Below are 14,678 nucleotides of genomic sequence, written 5' to 3'. Positions count from 1 at the left end.
AATAACAAGTAATCTAAATCACGTCATTGTTGTCTGTAAGCTCCTCAGTAGGCGTAGTCCCCTGGGCGCCTTAGTAAGCCTTGTTCAGTCTGTGCCAGAGTACCACGGGGTGTAGAACCAGCATTTTTTACTTACTAACAGCCAAATGTGAAAAGAGTCTTAATTTTGAACAACACTGTACATCTGCGCCCCTATATCCATTCATTTAACGTTTACTGTTTGAGTTATGTCTGAATAAGTGAAACTGTATTTTGTTCTTTTGAGGCCCAAACGTTATGTTTAAACAGACAATTATATTTTATTTCCTACGCAATGCTACTATAGAAAAGAATGATTTCTACTATTTATGATTGCAAAAAACTGTGAATCGTTGATTGGTTACTGATCACGGCAAAACTCGCAAAGACTATCCCTCTTAGAAAAGAATGTTTTCAGGAACACTTTCCAAGGAAACGTGGTTTGTATTCACTGGCACATGGGACAAAAAATGCTGAAATTTTGTGCAGAAGGGAAAAACTCTAAACGATTAATCATCTTTCAGAGGTACATTGCTAGCTTTCCAAAATGCAACTCAAAGAAGGGTGAGAGATATCAGAGCGAAATTTATTTCAGATATTATAGTATCAATGCTAATTGATTTGAAATACAATCTTCAGCGATATGAGAAAGACGGGAAATTCAGGAATGAGTGTGTCCTCCACATTTGTCAATAACTACTGCTACACGTCGCGGCACTGAGTGAAAGAGGCTTTAGATGGGCTGCTGGAGAATAGCAGCACATGCTTTCTCTTCACGTATCCAAAGTTCACATGGTGTACCCGCAGATGCAGCATGCTTGACTAGGCGTTCTCTAGTCATTGCCCAGGCATGTTTGATGGGAGATAGATGTGGAGAACTTGCAGGTGAAGGTAACAGTGCAGTATGGCGAGCTAAGAAGACATCTTGAACAATCGTGCAACGTATGGTCGTTGTCCTACTGAAATGTGGCCACAAGCAAGCTTTGAAGGTAAGGAAGGAAAACAGATTGTAAGACTTCAGAGCTGCTAAGTGTGCCGATAATGCGTACTAGATGTGCAAAAGTAGAATCTAATGCCAACCCACACCATAACACCATGTGCAGTACCAGTATAGCGAAGCATACCACAACAGTCGAGTAGCCTCTCTCCACGATGTCTCTAAACTCTAATCCGACCATACTTGCATTCAGAAACGTGATTTGTCCAAAAACATAGTGTCATGCCATTCGGATGTCCATCCTCACAGTTCAATGCACAATTGCAAACGCAAACACTTATGGTTTAAAGGTAAGCGAAGCAATAGACGTCTAGCAGACAGTTCATTACACTAAAAACGATGTAGGATTGTACAAACACTGATTGTTATATTGTAAGGATCTTAAGTTTTACTAACGTTTATTTTATTTTAAATCTTTACTATCACTTCTTATTTTCTACTTCCGGCCAGAATTATAAGCGTGAAGGAGTTTATGCAAAGTTGTCTGGCGAACGCCAAGTATTTAAGTGTGGCCTTTTTGCCAAGCAGAAGAGAGGAAGCCGTGAGTTCGAAGCAGGCCGCTTACCTTAGAAGTTACGCAGTTGCTACTTTGCCTTCCAGGCCAGAGGTTTTAATCCTCTTGATAAATTAAACGTATTGTAGTGTTCACAGTCTCTGTGCTACATACGCTTTCTGTTATTATAAGGCCAATCTTATTCTAAAGTTAAATTAGAGTTTAGTTTTATTTTGATATCTTTTAAGTTAGACCCCGAGTGGAGGGTCATTGTATTCCGAAGTACGGAAGTCATTGTATATAAAGAAAAAAAATAAAGGGTTTTGTATACCCTTCGTCTGTATCCTGTCTACTTACTACAATTAGTGAACATAGCTTTAGTAAGCTCTCTGTTCTAGTCAGGTCATTGTATGTTTCCGAAGAAGGTTAGAAGAAACATTGAACCTGATAGTGGCGCCCGACGAAGAATAACCATGGCCGAGTTTCAAGAAGAACCTGTGCTGCCTGCAGAAACAGCTCAGAATCCAGAAATGCCAGCTGCCGCCCTGGAAGGATTTGGGTATATTGTCCAGACCATGCGCGCTTCGATGAAACCGGAAGCAACGTTTAATGGAAACTCACAGGTAACCAGTTTTTTGGAAAAATTGGATGACCACTTCATGCTCTACCCCGTGCACGAGTTTCAAAAAGTTACCTTAGCTACCAGCGCTTTGAGGGGCCAAGCGCTTAACTGGTTCAAATGTATCGGCAGAAGTCTCTTGGGTCAAGCAGAAAGTCCCACCTATACCTACGAAAATTTCAAGACTGCCCTACTAAAAGCCTTCCCTGTTGTAAGGGATCGTGCGAAATTAGAAACAGAACTTTTCAGTATATATCAACAAAGAATGGAAAACCTCTCCAGGTTTATTTTAAGAAAAATTCACGTTTTCAAGCTCTTGTATGGAAACCGTCCGGATCCTGAAATAATTCAAGTGATTTTGCCGAGGTTACTACCCCAAGTGCAAGACTTTATTGAATTGAGAAATCCGACTACACTGGAAAAATTATTTGAGCTAGCAATCCAGTTTGAAAGTAGAAGAACGGCGGACGTCGAAAGAAGACGCCAATATCAACAGCGAAACCAATTTGGTACGCCAAGACTACAGCAAACTCAAGCACATGGCTACGGAGAAAAAGCGAATCAGTGGGCAAGGAAACCCGAGCATTCAAAAACAGCCGGCGAACGTCGACAGTTCAATAGCAACCCAGAAAAAAAGTCTCAAGGCCAGTGGAGAAAGAAGGAAAGCACCGAAAGAAAAAATAATTTAAACTAAAACGGATTTCTGCTGACGAGAGGGTGCGGAAATCCGAAGGCCACGAAAACCCCTCTTCCTACAAGTTAAATACAGTAATGGTGAAAAATTTAACTCTTCCGAAGATTGAAGTCTTGGTAAATAATATCCCGGCCACCGCACTCCTGGATACCGGCGCGCAGTGTTCCTGTGTGGCAGAAGTCTTTTTTAGAAAGTATTTTCGCAAATACCGCATATATAATGCGGATAATACAACAGTATTAGCGGCGCAAGGAGAACAATGTAAGTGCGTAGGTAAAGTACCTTTGTACATCCGTATCAAGGACGAACAAGTAAAGGTGATGTTTTTTATAGTAAAGAATTTGCAAGCACACTTAATACTAGGAATAGACTTTCTTTCAGACGCACAAGCTACACTGGATTTTAATGAAGCGTCTCTTAAACTGACGATGAAACCAGTGCGTGTAGAAAAGGTTGAACCGCCAAGGGTAAATCTCGACCACCTGCCTAATGACGAGCAAGATAGAATCCGACAAGTGGTAAGTGAATTTGCTTCCTTATTTAGTGATATTCCAGGATTTACCCAGGTTACTAACCATAGTATTGACACCGGAGATGCATTGCCGGTTCGTCAAAAACCATACCGGTATGATAAGAATAAGGAAAAAATTATAGAATGGCATATTACCGATATGCTACGTAAAAAGATCGTAACGCCTATCTCAAGTAGTTATGCTAGTCCGGTGGTTTTATGTAAGAAAAATAATGATTATCCTTTGGAGCATCCAAAAAGGTGGAGATTCGCTATTGATTACCGTAAATTAAATTCCATAACGAAATATCCGGTATATCCGTTACCGATTATAGAAGAAATTTTAAGGAACATAAAATCAACCAAATTTATGACAACTTTAGACTTAACGAATGGTTATTTTCAAATAGGGATCAGGCCTGAGGACGTGCCTAAGACTGCTTTTATAACCAAGTCTGGCACTTATGCATTTTTGCGAATGCCGTTTGGCCTTTCAGGCGCCCCAGCAACATTTCAGCGATGCATGGACATTGTGTTAAGACCTGTTCTTGGAAAGTCCACATTTATCTATTTAGATGATATCATTATTACTAGTGATAATCTCGACCAACATATACAGGATTTAAGACAGGTGTTTTCTTTATTAAATGAGGCCGGTCTAAAAGTTAATGTCGAAAAATGCAAATTTGCAGCCCCTGAATTAAAATATTTAGGTTACAAAATATCGCAAAAAGGGATCGAGACAGATGAATCAAAAATAATCGCTGTACAAAAGTATCCGACTCCAAACACGGCAAAGAAGCTCTCTTCTTTTCTAGGACTTTGTTCATATTATAGGTCCTTTATAAAAGATTTTGCGGCTATCGCTGAGCCATTGTTAAAATTAAAAAGGAAAAAGGCAAGATTCTCGTGGACGGCCGAGCCAATAGTGCTTTCGAAAAATTAAAACAAGCATTAACGCAAGCCCCTGTGTTGAAATTTCCTGAAAAGGATGAAAATTTAGAAATTTCAGCGGATGCTTCGGATTATGCGGTAGGAGCGGTACTTTCGCAAAATCAGCAGCCAGTAGCATTTTTTAGCCGAACTTTAAATCAAACACAAAGAAACTATTCCGCGACCGAGAGAGAGGCACTTGCAGTTCTGTTAGCAGTGCAAAAGTTCCGAGTCTATTTTGGAAAGGCGCCGATAACAGTATATTCTGATCATGCGGCGGTAACTAGATTGTACTCTGGAAAAAATTTATCCCCAAGGTTAATAAGATGGGCACTCAAGCTGCAAGAATATAATCTGGTAATCAAGCATACCCCCGGAAAGGAAAATATCGTAGCAGATGCCCTGTCACGAATTAAATTAGACGAACAGGGTAATACCGTAAAAGTTGCAATGCTGACAGCGTGTACAATAAATTCCCGAGAAACTGTAATAACCGAACTGGGTAAGGATCCTGAGTTTGGAAGTATTTATGAGTATTTGAAGGATCCTGAAAATTTTAGCCACCAAGATATTGTGGCGATAAGAAATAGGGCGGCCCATTACGAACTAATAGATGGTCTATTATTTTATACAAAAACTACGAATTCCAACAACGAATTTCGACCTGTTATCCCAGCTAGTCTTAGATTAAATATCCTGCAAGAGCTCCATGACAGCCCTTTAGCTTCTCATGCTGGTATTCGAAAAACTACTCCACGCGTACGCGAGGCAGTCTACTTTCCTGAACTGCAAAAGTTAACAAGGGCGTATGTCCAGTCCTGCCCAACATGTCAAGCTGTTAATTATATTAATTTCCGCCCGGCCGGGTTTCTAAATAGTATTAAATCCGAATTTCCAAATGAAATAATCGGTATCGATTTATTGGGCCCTTTCCCAAAAAGTCAGTTAAACAAAAGTCGCTATCTCCTTGTTATAGTTGATCATTTTAGTAAATGGACCGAAATTGTTCCCTTAAAACGAGCCTCCGCGAAATTAGTTACCGATTCTATTTTAAATAAATATATTTTAAAATACGGGGCGCCCCTAAAAGTTATATCGGATAATGGTCCTCAATTTGTAAGTAATATATTTGAAGACATGTGCCAAAAACTGGGCATACGTCATTTAAAAATGGTCCCGTATCGGCCGCAATCAAATATAGCGGAACGGGTCAACAGAAATATAGTGAAAATTATCCGTAGTTATGTTAAAAATTTTCATAAAAGCTGGGATAACTATGTCAATGAATTTGCTTTCGCCCTTAGGACCGCAAAACATGATACAACGGGAAAAACTCCTGCTGAGTTATTTCTAGGCAGAAAGATTATAACACCGTTAGATAAACTATTTTATGTGCAACAAAGAGCCCCAGAATTTAAAATGGGTGATATAGAAAAACTAATAAAAGAAGCAAAAAAGAATACAGAAGTAGCACAAAGAAAACAAAAATTGTATTATGACTTGAAACGACGGGGAGTAACTTATAAACTAGGGGATGAAGTACTAAAAATTAAGCATTCACTTTCTTCAGCACCAGAAGATAAAACTGCCAAATTTTTCCCACGCTTTGAAGGACCATATGTTATAGAAAAAATAACTCACGCTGTTGTAGTATTAAAGGCAAGAAATGGCGAAACCTGTTCCGCAAACATTGACCAGATAAAACCATTCTATGACCGTAATAAAATGCAAATCTTTTCAGATCTTTTGCAGGATCCGGTACGGCAGACACCGCAGGTACAAGTTCCAGAGGTGGGAAAACGACAAGTACAAGGGCAAGCCAATGAGAGACAGAAGCAAGTGAAAAGAAAATTGCCCCGCGGAAAAATTGAAGGTACAAAGAAAAAGAAGTCGTTCCACCGTCCAAAAAACAGAGTTCACGAACACCCCCAGAATGAAGAAGGGAGAAGGACGACGTATGTGGAAAAGACCGGGAGAAAGGACGGCAACTATAACCCGGCTGTGAAACGGAAGATTGACTCATCCGACAGAACTCTCCGCAGCAAAAGTCGCCGAACTGCGGAAGGGCCATCAGCGGCGGAGGAAAAAGTACAAGAAAAATTTGAACGGCCAACAACGAGGTCCAAGCAGGATCACGACAGAAGTTTCCCGGTTCCACCAAGACCAGCTGCCTTCAAGCGGCCAAGACCACAAGCAGAGGACAGAAGGAAGATATTCAAGGGTGGCCGTAGTGGTGAAAAACGGAAGCTTCCAGAGGAAAGCACTGAAGGGCGAGCCCGTACAAGAAGGAGGATCAACCAAGCAACGGTCTGCAGCACCTTTAAAGACTGGGCCCAGAAAAGGATGTCTGAATATTACAAAGATAAGTAAAATTTTGTGTTACTTTACAAACTTAAGTTAATCTTTCATTCTTACTGCAAGTGGCAGATTTGAAGAAGTTTTACCTCATGCGAGGTCTACCTTTATCGCCAAAAGGGCGAGAAATGATTTGTGACCGATTTTCTTATTATGTTTTTCAATTACTCGCGCGTAAACTAAAGTTGATGTATAATAGCGTTGTATAAAGACTTAAATATTGTAAAAAGTTATTGTATAAATTTTATTTAAAACATTCTAACAAGAAAGAAGTTTTAGTCTGAAAGACTTTTTGAAATGTAGTATTATTTCAATGTAGAAAGAATTGACACTTGCTTTGAAAAGAAGAGAAGTTAACAATGTACTACTAATGTATGTTTTCAAATGTGGAAAATTAACGGCATCTTGATATGTTCTTGTATACATGTGAACTGTTATTTTGAATGTTTAGAAATAACGTGATATGGTAAAAGTGAAAGTAATGTTAAAAAATTTGTTATTCGTGTGACTGTAAAGATTAAATCATGGTGAATATGTGTTAAAGGTTGAATGATGTAGTTAGGCTCTCTGACGCTACACTTTAGAGTTAGCCACTTTCAGAATAGTACCTCAGGGTCTAGAGTTGAAATTAGGGTGTGTTAAGAGGTCTCGTATGTTGAATTTTAACACGTTAGTGTTTTGATTGTAGGAGGAAGTGTTGAACACATAGACAGAAACACATTCGTGTTTGGTGTTTTTACAACACATGTCAGAGAGCACGGGGAGAGATAATTAAAATAGTCATGAATGAAATAAGAATGTTAAGAAAAGTATATTCTATATGTTATTTGCAATGTCATTCTGTAACATTTCATTAAACTAGTTTTCCTTCCAGATCTCTGGAAGGAACCAGAATTGAATAAAGCTCCTGTTTTGATGCAGTACAGATGAAAAAGAAAAAAGATTGTTGTATATTCCGGGAGCTGCTATTGTAACAAATTTCTTTCTTTTAAAATTTTCTAGTTTCTAGCTAAGTTATGTTTGTAAAAGTTTGGCCTCGCGTTAGTTTCTAGAGCTAAAAGTTTTCAACAAGGTCGTTTTAGACCTCAGTTTCAAACTAATTAACTCTGGCGGGAAGTATGTAAGGATCTTAAGTTTTACTAACGTTTATTTTATTTTAAATCTTTACTATCACTTCTTATTTTCTACTTCCGGCCAGAATTATAAGCGTGAAGGAGTTTATGCAAAGTTGTCTGGCGAACGCCAAGTATTTAAGTGTGGCCTTTTTGCCAAGCAGAAGAGAGGAAGCCGTGAGTTCGAAGCAGGCCGCTTACCTTAGAAGTTACGCAGTTGCTACTTTGCCTTCCAGGCCAGAGGTTTTAATCCTCTTGATAAATTAAACGTATTGTAGTGTTCACAGTCTCTGTGCTACATACGCTTTCTGTTATTATAAGGCCAATCTTATTCTAAAGTTAAATTAGAGTTTAGTTTTATTTTGATATCTTTTAAGTTAGACCCCGAGTGGAGGGTCATTGTATTCCGAAGTACGGAAGTCATTGTATATAAAGAAAAAAAATAAAGGGTTTTGTATACCCTTCGTCTGTATCCTGTCTACTTACTACAATTAGTGAACATAGCTTTAGTAAGCTCTCTGTTCTAGTCAGGTCATTGTATGTTTCCGAAGAAGGTTAGAAGAAACATTGAACCTGATAATATTACAGACTGCATTTGTTGTAATATCACTGCAGATGTAGCAGTTCTCTTCATCAGTGCCATGCGCACAATATGCCTGTCTTCTCGTGGAGTAGTGCGTCGAGGCGATTGCTTCTGTCCATCAGTGTTTCCCTCCTCCATCTACCGATTTCATATTCGGATGTATGTCGGAATATTTCATATTAGGACTGTTTCTTGGCTACCTCTATGACTTATTTCTCAGACCGTATTTTCTTACCAGGCATACTGAAGCTATGCGAGGTATACACAGAAGACATTTCACCTAGAGAACATTTCACATTATTCAAAACTGCAGAGTTTTCTCCCTTTATAGACGGATGCTGCAGTCACCCATGATGGGCACGTGTGCTAAAATCGTAATCATTTGCGTATTCCATCGCGGTATATGCATGATGCACATTGCTCAAAACAGAAGAGAAACACGACAAAGTAAGGTATAAATACGACCGTTGCGCACTCTACTTTCCACTCTGCAGATTTCTTTGCTACTGATGCAGAGGGACCTGTACCTATTTGCCCCTCGAAGCCGATTGAGAAATTGACTAAATCTACGCGAAACACAAAGTTATTGCTTTGTTAATTTAAATTTCATACTGTTTGGATGCTTCCTCCATGGTGCTGCATTTTCGATATCCAGCAGTTTATTATCCGTTTTTTCTAATAACTAGTCCATGAGTGACCGAGCGACAAAGTCACTGAACACTGGTATTTCAAGCGGGGTTTATCCTAGCCAACGGGTCGCTGCGTGAGAATTTTTTTTATTTTTTTTTTATTTTTCTCATGTATAATGTAAATCCAAGCCAATTTCTCTTAAAAAATCCTTCACAAAGATATCTTCTCTTATGCAGATAGTTCTCGCGTGCTTTGCCATTACCTAACAATCCAGTTGTCCGCACAACTACATGATAACAGAACAAAAAAGCTATTTCTTTATTGCTGCATCAGCTTTTAACCCATTAACCGCCAAAACTACAAGGAATGTTTCTTTTCTCATGAAAATAATAACAAATATTAAATTAAGCATTTATGACATAAATTTACATTGAAAATTTAAAAAAATGCTCTTACCTGTTGAAAAAGCGAGTGTTGCGTTCGCGCAAGGTCAGCGGAATAAGACTACGGATGTTTAGTGAGTAGGATTGTGCTCGTGTGATGTTTCTTTTGAGTGGAGCGCAGGATTACTTTTTAGCTGTATAACGTTTTATAAATCTACTAAATGACTTTACTTTTAATTAATTTAATATTAAAATATACATTGTATTTCTTTTACAAATACAAATTTTTTCAATTGAAAGATTCAAGCATGACAAGCTTGATTACAATCATGATGTAAAGCTACATTACATACTTTGCATCTATAAACAGTCTGGCTATGGTACTCTTTACAACAAGATCTTTTGTTATCAACGGACTTTACGATAAAATGTCTACCATCTCCATGCAATGGTTTTTGAATACTGAATTACGGTCTAACTAGGTCTTCCTGTTGCTGATCTATTTCTGGCTGATTCTACACTCTCAATAGAAGTTTGAGGAATAATGCATTCTCGCGTCTGAAATCTAAAAGAGACTTTATATTTCCAGTAGTAAAAAGTGATGATATTTAGTTAAGTTTAGATACGGTCTTATCTCATATAATTTATCAATATAGTCAATTTGACTATTGTCAAATGCAAATTCTGTTTCATATTCCTGTACTGCAAACACGTGATATCGGTTCTCGTACAACAGGAACAGAAATGTCCTTATCAAAAGACCAATACATTTTTTTCTTGAGGTAAAGAATGGTATCCTGTAAGCAATAATATTCCAATAAATCTTCTCATATAGGCTTCAGATGCAATAAATTCTGGGCGCTTTTTTTTTTTTTTTTTTTCGCTGAGCGTATATATTTGTCTGTTCAACGAGAAGAGAAAACGAAAATCGAAAATCTGTGCACTAGTTTTACCTTGTATTTTGTCTTTTATAATTTCTCTTCTATCTCTTTCTTCATGTTCTTCCTGAGACATAACTAACAGTTCCTTTTTTATCCACTTCAAGATTTCAGTCTTCTGCTTTTTAAGCTTTTTAGTATGACTATAACTGCTTTTAGAAGGCTGAAACTTACTTCTTACGTGAATTTCAACTTCCCCAGCAGTTTCATTTGGTAAAATATCATTATCATTATTCAAAACATTTCCATTCCTTTCTTCTTCGTCACTAGATTCTGAAATTTCTGGGGAACAACAATATCAGTTTCATTTTGGTCATTATTAACATTATCATCATCTGTTTTTTCATCAAAAAATCTTTGAAGGGATTCTTCTAATGTAAGATACCTCGTCCTAGGCATTTTTAAACAACCAGAACATGAACCAGAACATCGAAAGGAATGAGTGAAAAAGGAGATCGACTACCCGTTTCCTGCTGACGTTGCGTCAGCGCAACACTTGTTTTCCCTTCCTTCCCAACACAAATATAAACATCTGACTAATGTAATGTTCTGATAAACGGTGATCTTGACTAAAAATAGATCACTCATAAAGACGGCGATTCTTTCGTTAAATATTTTCAGCAAAAATACCCGGTCGAAAATTTTGCTTAAATTTTGCTTAAAGTATGAGATTAATTATTATAAACAAAATCATTGTTGAAGGCAAATATTTTTTTACAGATATAATCTTCATAATATTCCTTATACAAAATCATTTGCCTCAGACCTGTCTCGTCAGCTCTCTTCAGCCACTGGTACGACAGTTTCAAGGCAGACCGTGTACAGACGCTTAGGGCAGATTGGTCTATATGCTCGTAGATCTGTCAGATGCGTTCCACTTACTGCAACTCACTGTCGCCTGCGGTTAGCCTGGAGTAGAGAGCATGCCTTTCGGACACCGCAACAGTGGGCTTGTGTGATGTTTTCCGACGAGTCCAGGTTTAGCTTGCAGTCTGATTGATTCTCGCCGGACTTTCATATGGAGAGCTCCAGGTACCCGTTACCACCAAGAAAACATCATTGAACGACACCGTTACGGTGGTGCAGGAGTGCTCGTTTGGGGGTGGAATTATTCTGGGTTCCAGAACTAACCTGCCTGTTCAAATTGGAACCATGACAAGCCAAATCTATCGAGACGTCATTCTGGAACAGCATGTTTCGGGGCGCCATGGTCGCGCAATTTGTGTTTATGGATGAAAACGCCCGTCCTCACCGTGCAAACGTCGTAAGCGAATGCCTTCAATCGGAGGATATCACCCGTATGGACTGGCCAGCATTCTCACCGGACTTGAATCCAGTAGAGCAGGTGTGGAACATGCTTGGCCGACGAGTTGAAACCCGTCAACCTCCTCCTACATGTCTACCGGAACTTCGGAAAGCATTGCTTTTTGAGTGGTGTAATATTCCCCAAGAACAGATCAATAATTTGATACTCAGCATGCCTAGGCGTTGTACGGACTGTATTGCATCGTCTGGGAGACATACAATGTATTAACAATCATACCAACCATGTAATATTGGTTTTTTGTAAATAGGTTTTTTTTTGTAATTTGCTCCAGGGAGAAAAAATCGCTAATTTTTTTAATAATATCAAACATATAGCATCGCTTTTTGCTCTTTACCTTTTGTTTAATAAATAAGCATTACAAATAAGTCAAATTTGTTTTGCTTCTAACTCTTCCTTTGCCTGATTTTGCATTATCCTTAATTTATGGACATGAGTGTAATTACTTATTTATTTGAGTAATTTTGTAATTGAAACTTTTCCATATTTACCTGTGATTCGTGCAGATATGGAGGCAAGACTATAATCTCAAGAGGAGGGCTAGATAATATTTGTACAGTCACTGGGTGGAAAATAGGTGGAGGAATTATGTGTAGAAAAGAAATTAGGTGGAGGAATTATGAGTGGGAATGATGACAGTATACGAAGAGACTATCAGTCCGCTTCAGTATGATTTTCATTTGCTTCGCATACTTCTTTCTCATCAGTTACGTATGCTATTATCGGAAAGTGCAGAATCTATAATAATTCTTTATAGACTTTTCCTGTTATGTAGGGTTTGTTCGAGCTTTCATTTGCGCATTTGTCAGAAAGTTCTCAAATACATAATGAGTTAGGCTTCCCATGGGAAGTGAATTTCCACTGTCTCTTACGGAATTTGATTTAGCAAAGTTTTTAATACTTCGTGCATCTAATTTGATTTAGCAAAGTTTTTAATACTTCGGGCATCTAATTTGAATTAGCAAAGTTTTTAATACTTCGTGCATCTAAATGAGTTTAATATATGTTTGAATAAAAAATGGTTCAAGTTACTCTTTCTTTTACTGCAAATGACATTCCAACATACTGCTTCTTTTATATGGTATATATATATATATATATATATATTATATAAAGCATTTAGTCTTTAGATTGCTCTCAGAAATTTAATGTACTCGGATTGCTCTGTAGACATCTTGACTTTGTGAGTAACTTGTAGACTTAACTCTGTGTACTAAACCTTCCTTCTTGGGATTTCTGTTTCTTGTGAGACTTCGATTAGAGACTGGTATGGTTTCATAATTAGTTTAATTAGCAATATATAAATTCCAATTGATCTTGGAATGAAATTAATAATGTTCAAAGGATTTTAATTTCTTGGTTACATTTTGTATTTACCTGTTACATACCTTCTCGTAAATGTGAAAGCTAGACCATCAGTTTCGCATCTTTTGAAGTATAAACTTTGAAATAAACTGCACTTTTCAGGTAAGAGCATGTTCGAAGTGTAAGGAGAGAAGAAAATAATTCATCATGTATGAAGAATCATACATTATGGGCTAATATTTATGCCTTTTATTCTATTTTATTTTTAAATGTTTGTGTTAGATTAAACATTACAAGAAAGTTTAATTTTTTTTTTAAACATTTCAGGCGGTGACATTGAAGAACGTGGACTCTTTGCTTCGAGTTTCTGATACAAGTCCTTTAGGAACACTTGGTTTTGTTCTGGACGAGGAGACTCTTTTAGTGCGAGTGAGTGGAGGATGGCAGTACGTTGCGGTAAGCACCTGACTAAAACCTGCAGTACGGAATATGCTTGACTTACGATAGCTTATATTTATGATGTCACTGTCTCTCTTTTATGTTTTTTCTTCTTTTTATATGAATATGAAACCATATTACAAAATCTTAACAGTACAGGCAGTCCTTGACTTCACAATTGCTCAATTTACGGTTTTCAGTTTTTGTAATAAATTGAAAACTTTAATCTTCGTTTTATCGCAAATATGTTATGTATGATGTATGTAAGTGCATACAGATAGATATAGTATGCCTTGTTTTCCATGCAGAAATATAAAACGTAAATGAAAAACAAAATACTCTGTGAAAACGTGATAGCTTTCTGAATAATGAGAAACATTAAAAGTGTAGCGACAATTTAGATACAATAACACGCCGAACAAATATAAATTTAGAAGTCAAACAACAAAAGTCAGCGTTATATTTTCAAATTTCTCAGGACTAGTTTCGATGATTTTAACGAACCATCGAAACTAGTCCTGTGAAATTTGAAAATATAACACTGATTTTTGTTGTTTGACTTCTAAATTAATATAGAGACAATGCCATATAATTTTTTGCTAACATCTGAAATCTTAGCAAACTGATAGTTTGGGTTTTTCCTAAGTTTAAATACTGAGCTCCAGACATTATTTACGCTCGTATGCTTTCGTTTATCTATATTGTAATGAATATTGTACAAGGACATTTTGCACCGCCCTCTATATCATAACATTTCTAACAAATTTGTAAATTTTTTTCAATGCTAAAAATAACTGTATTTTAAATTACAACCAAAAGTTTTATGAACATCATTCAGTATTTAATGGTTTGGTGGTCTTCTGCATATATTCGTCAAATAGATTCATTTAGCATCGAAAATATTAAACTTTTTTCTAACCTTTCTATTGTACTTTAATAACTGAATTTTCCACCATTCCTAGTTTTACATGTAAACTATATGCTGCATTTTATTCAACTAAACTCTAAACTATCAGTTGTAGATATTAAAATTTTAAATGTTTGTCTAAAAATCTCATTTTGTAAAATTCTTTAATTATAAATCATTTCAGAGGCAAGAAATTTGAAGTAATTTTACATAGATGATTAACATAAAAATGCAATGACAATTCATTTCATTTGTGCTAAAATTGTTTTATTAATTTGTTTTTCTTCCTTCATTTTCAGTTAGGTTCTTTAGTACCTCTTCCATCGGCTACAACAACGGTGAGTAACATTTTGTTCATTTGAAGGAATATTTTCTAAAGAGGGCTGTACTGTTAATTTCATATATATATATACAGCGGGTTTTTAAAATTGATAGCAAA

The 14,678-nt window shown here is 37.0% G+C and overlaps 1 protein-coding gene across 1 annotated transcript in view; it reads left to right on the top strand.

Moving 5' to 3' along the window:
* The window catches only part of LOC118191574 (uncharacterized), a 208,165-nt gene that overhangs the window by 162,580 nt on the left and 30,907 nt on the right, over positions 1-14,678 (top strand). Inside the window, exons 23-24 of the mRNA XM_085810669.1 lie at positions 13,222-13,350; positions 14,539-14,577. Of these exons, the coding sequence (XP_085666795.1) occupies positions 13,222-13,350; positions 14,539-14,577 (168 nt within the window). The remainder of the gene's footprint in view (positions 1-13,221; positions 13,351-14,538; positions 14,578-14,678) is intronic.

Source organism: Stegodyphus dumicola, chromosome 2, assembly GCF_044657685.1.
Source record: "Stegodyphus dumicola isolate Sdum_Otavi_A_Nest chromosome 2, ASM4465768v1".
NCBI lineage: Eukaryota > Metazoa > Arthropoda > Arachnida > Araneae > Eresidae > Stegodyphus > Stegodyphus dumicola.
This window is presented reverse-complemented; position numbering and strand designations above follow the sequence as displayed.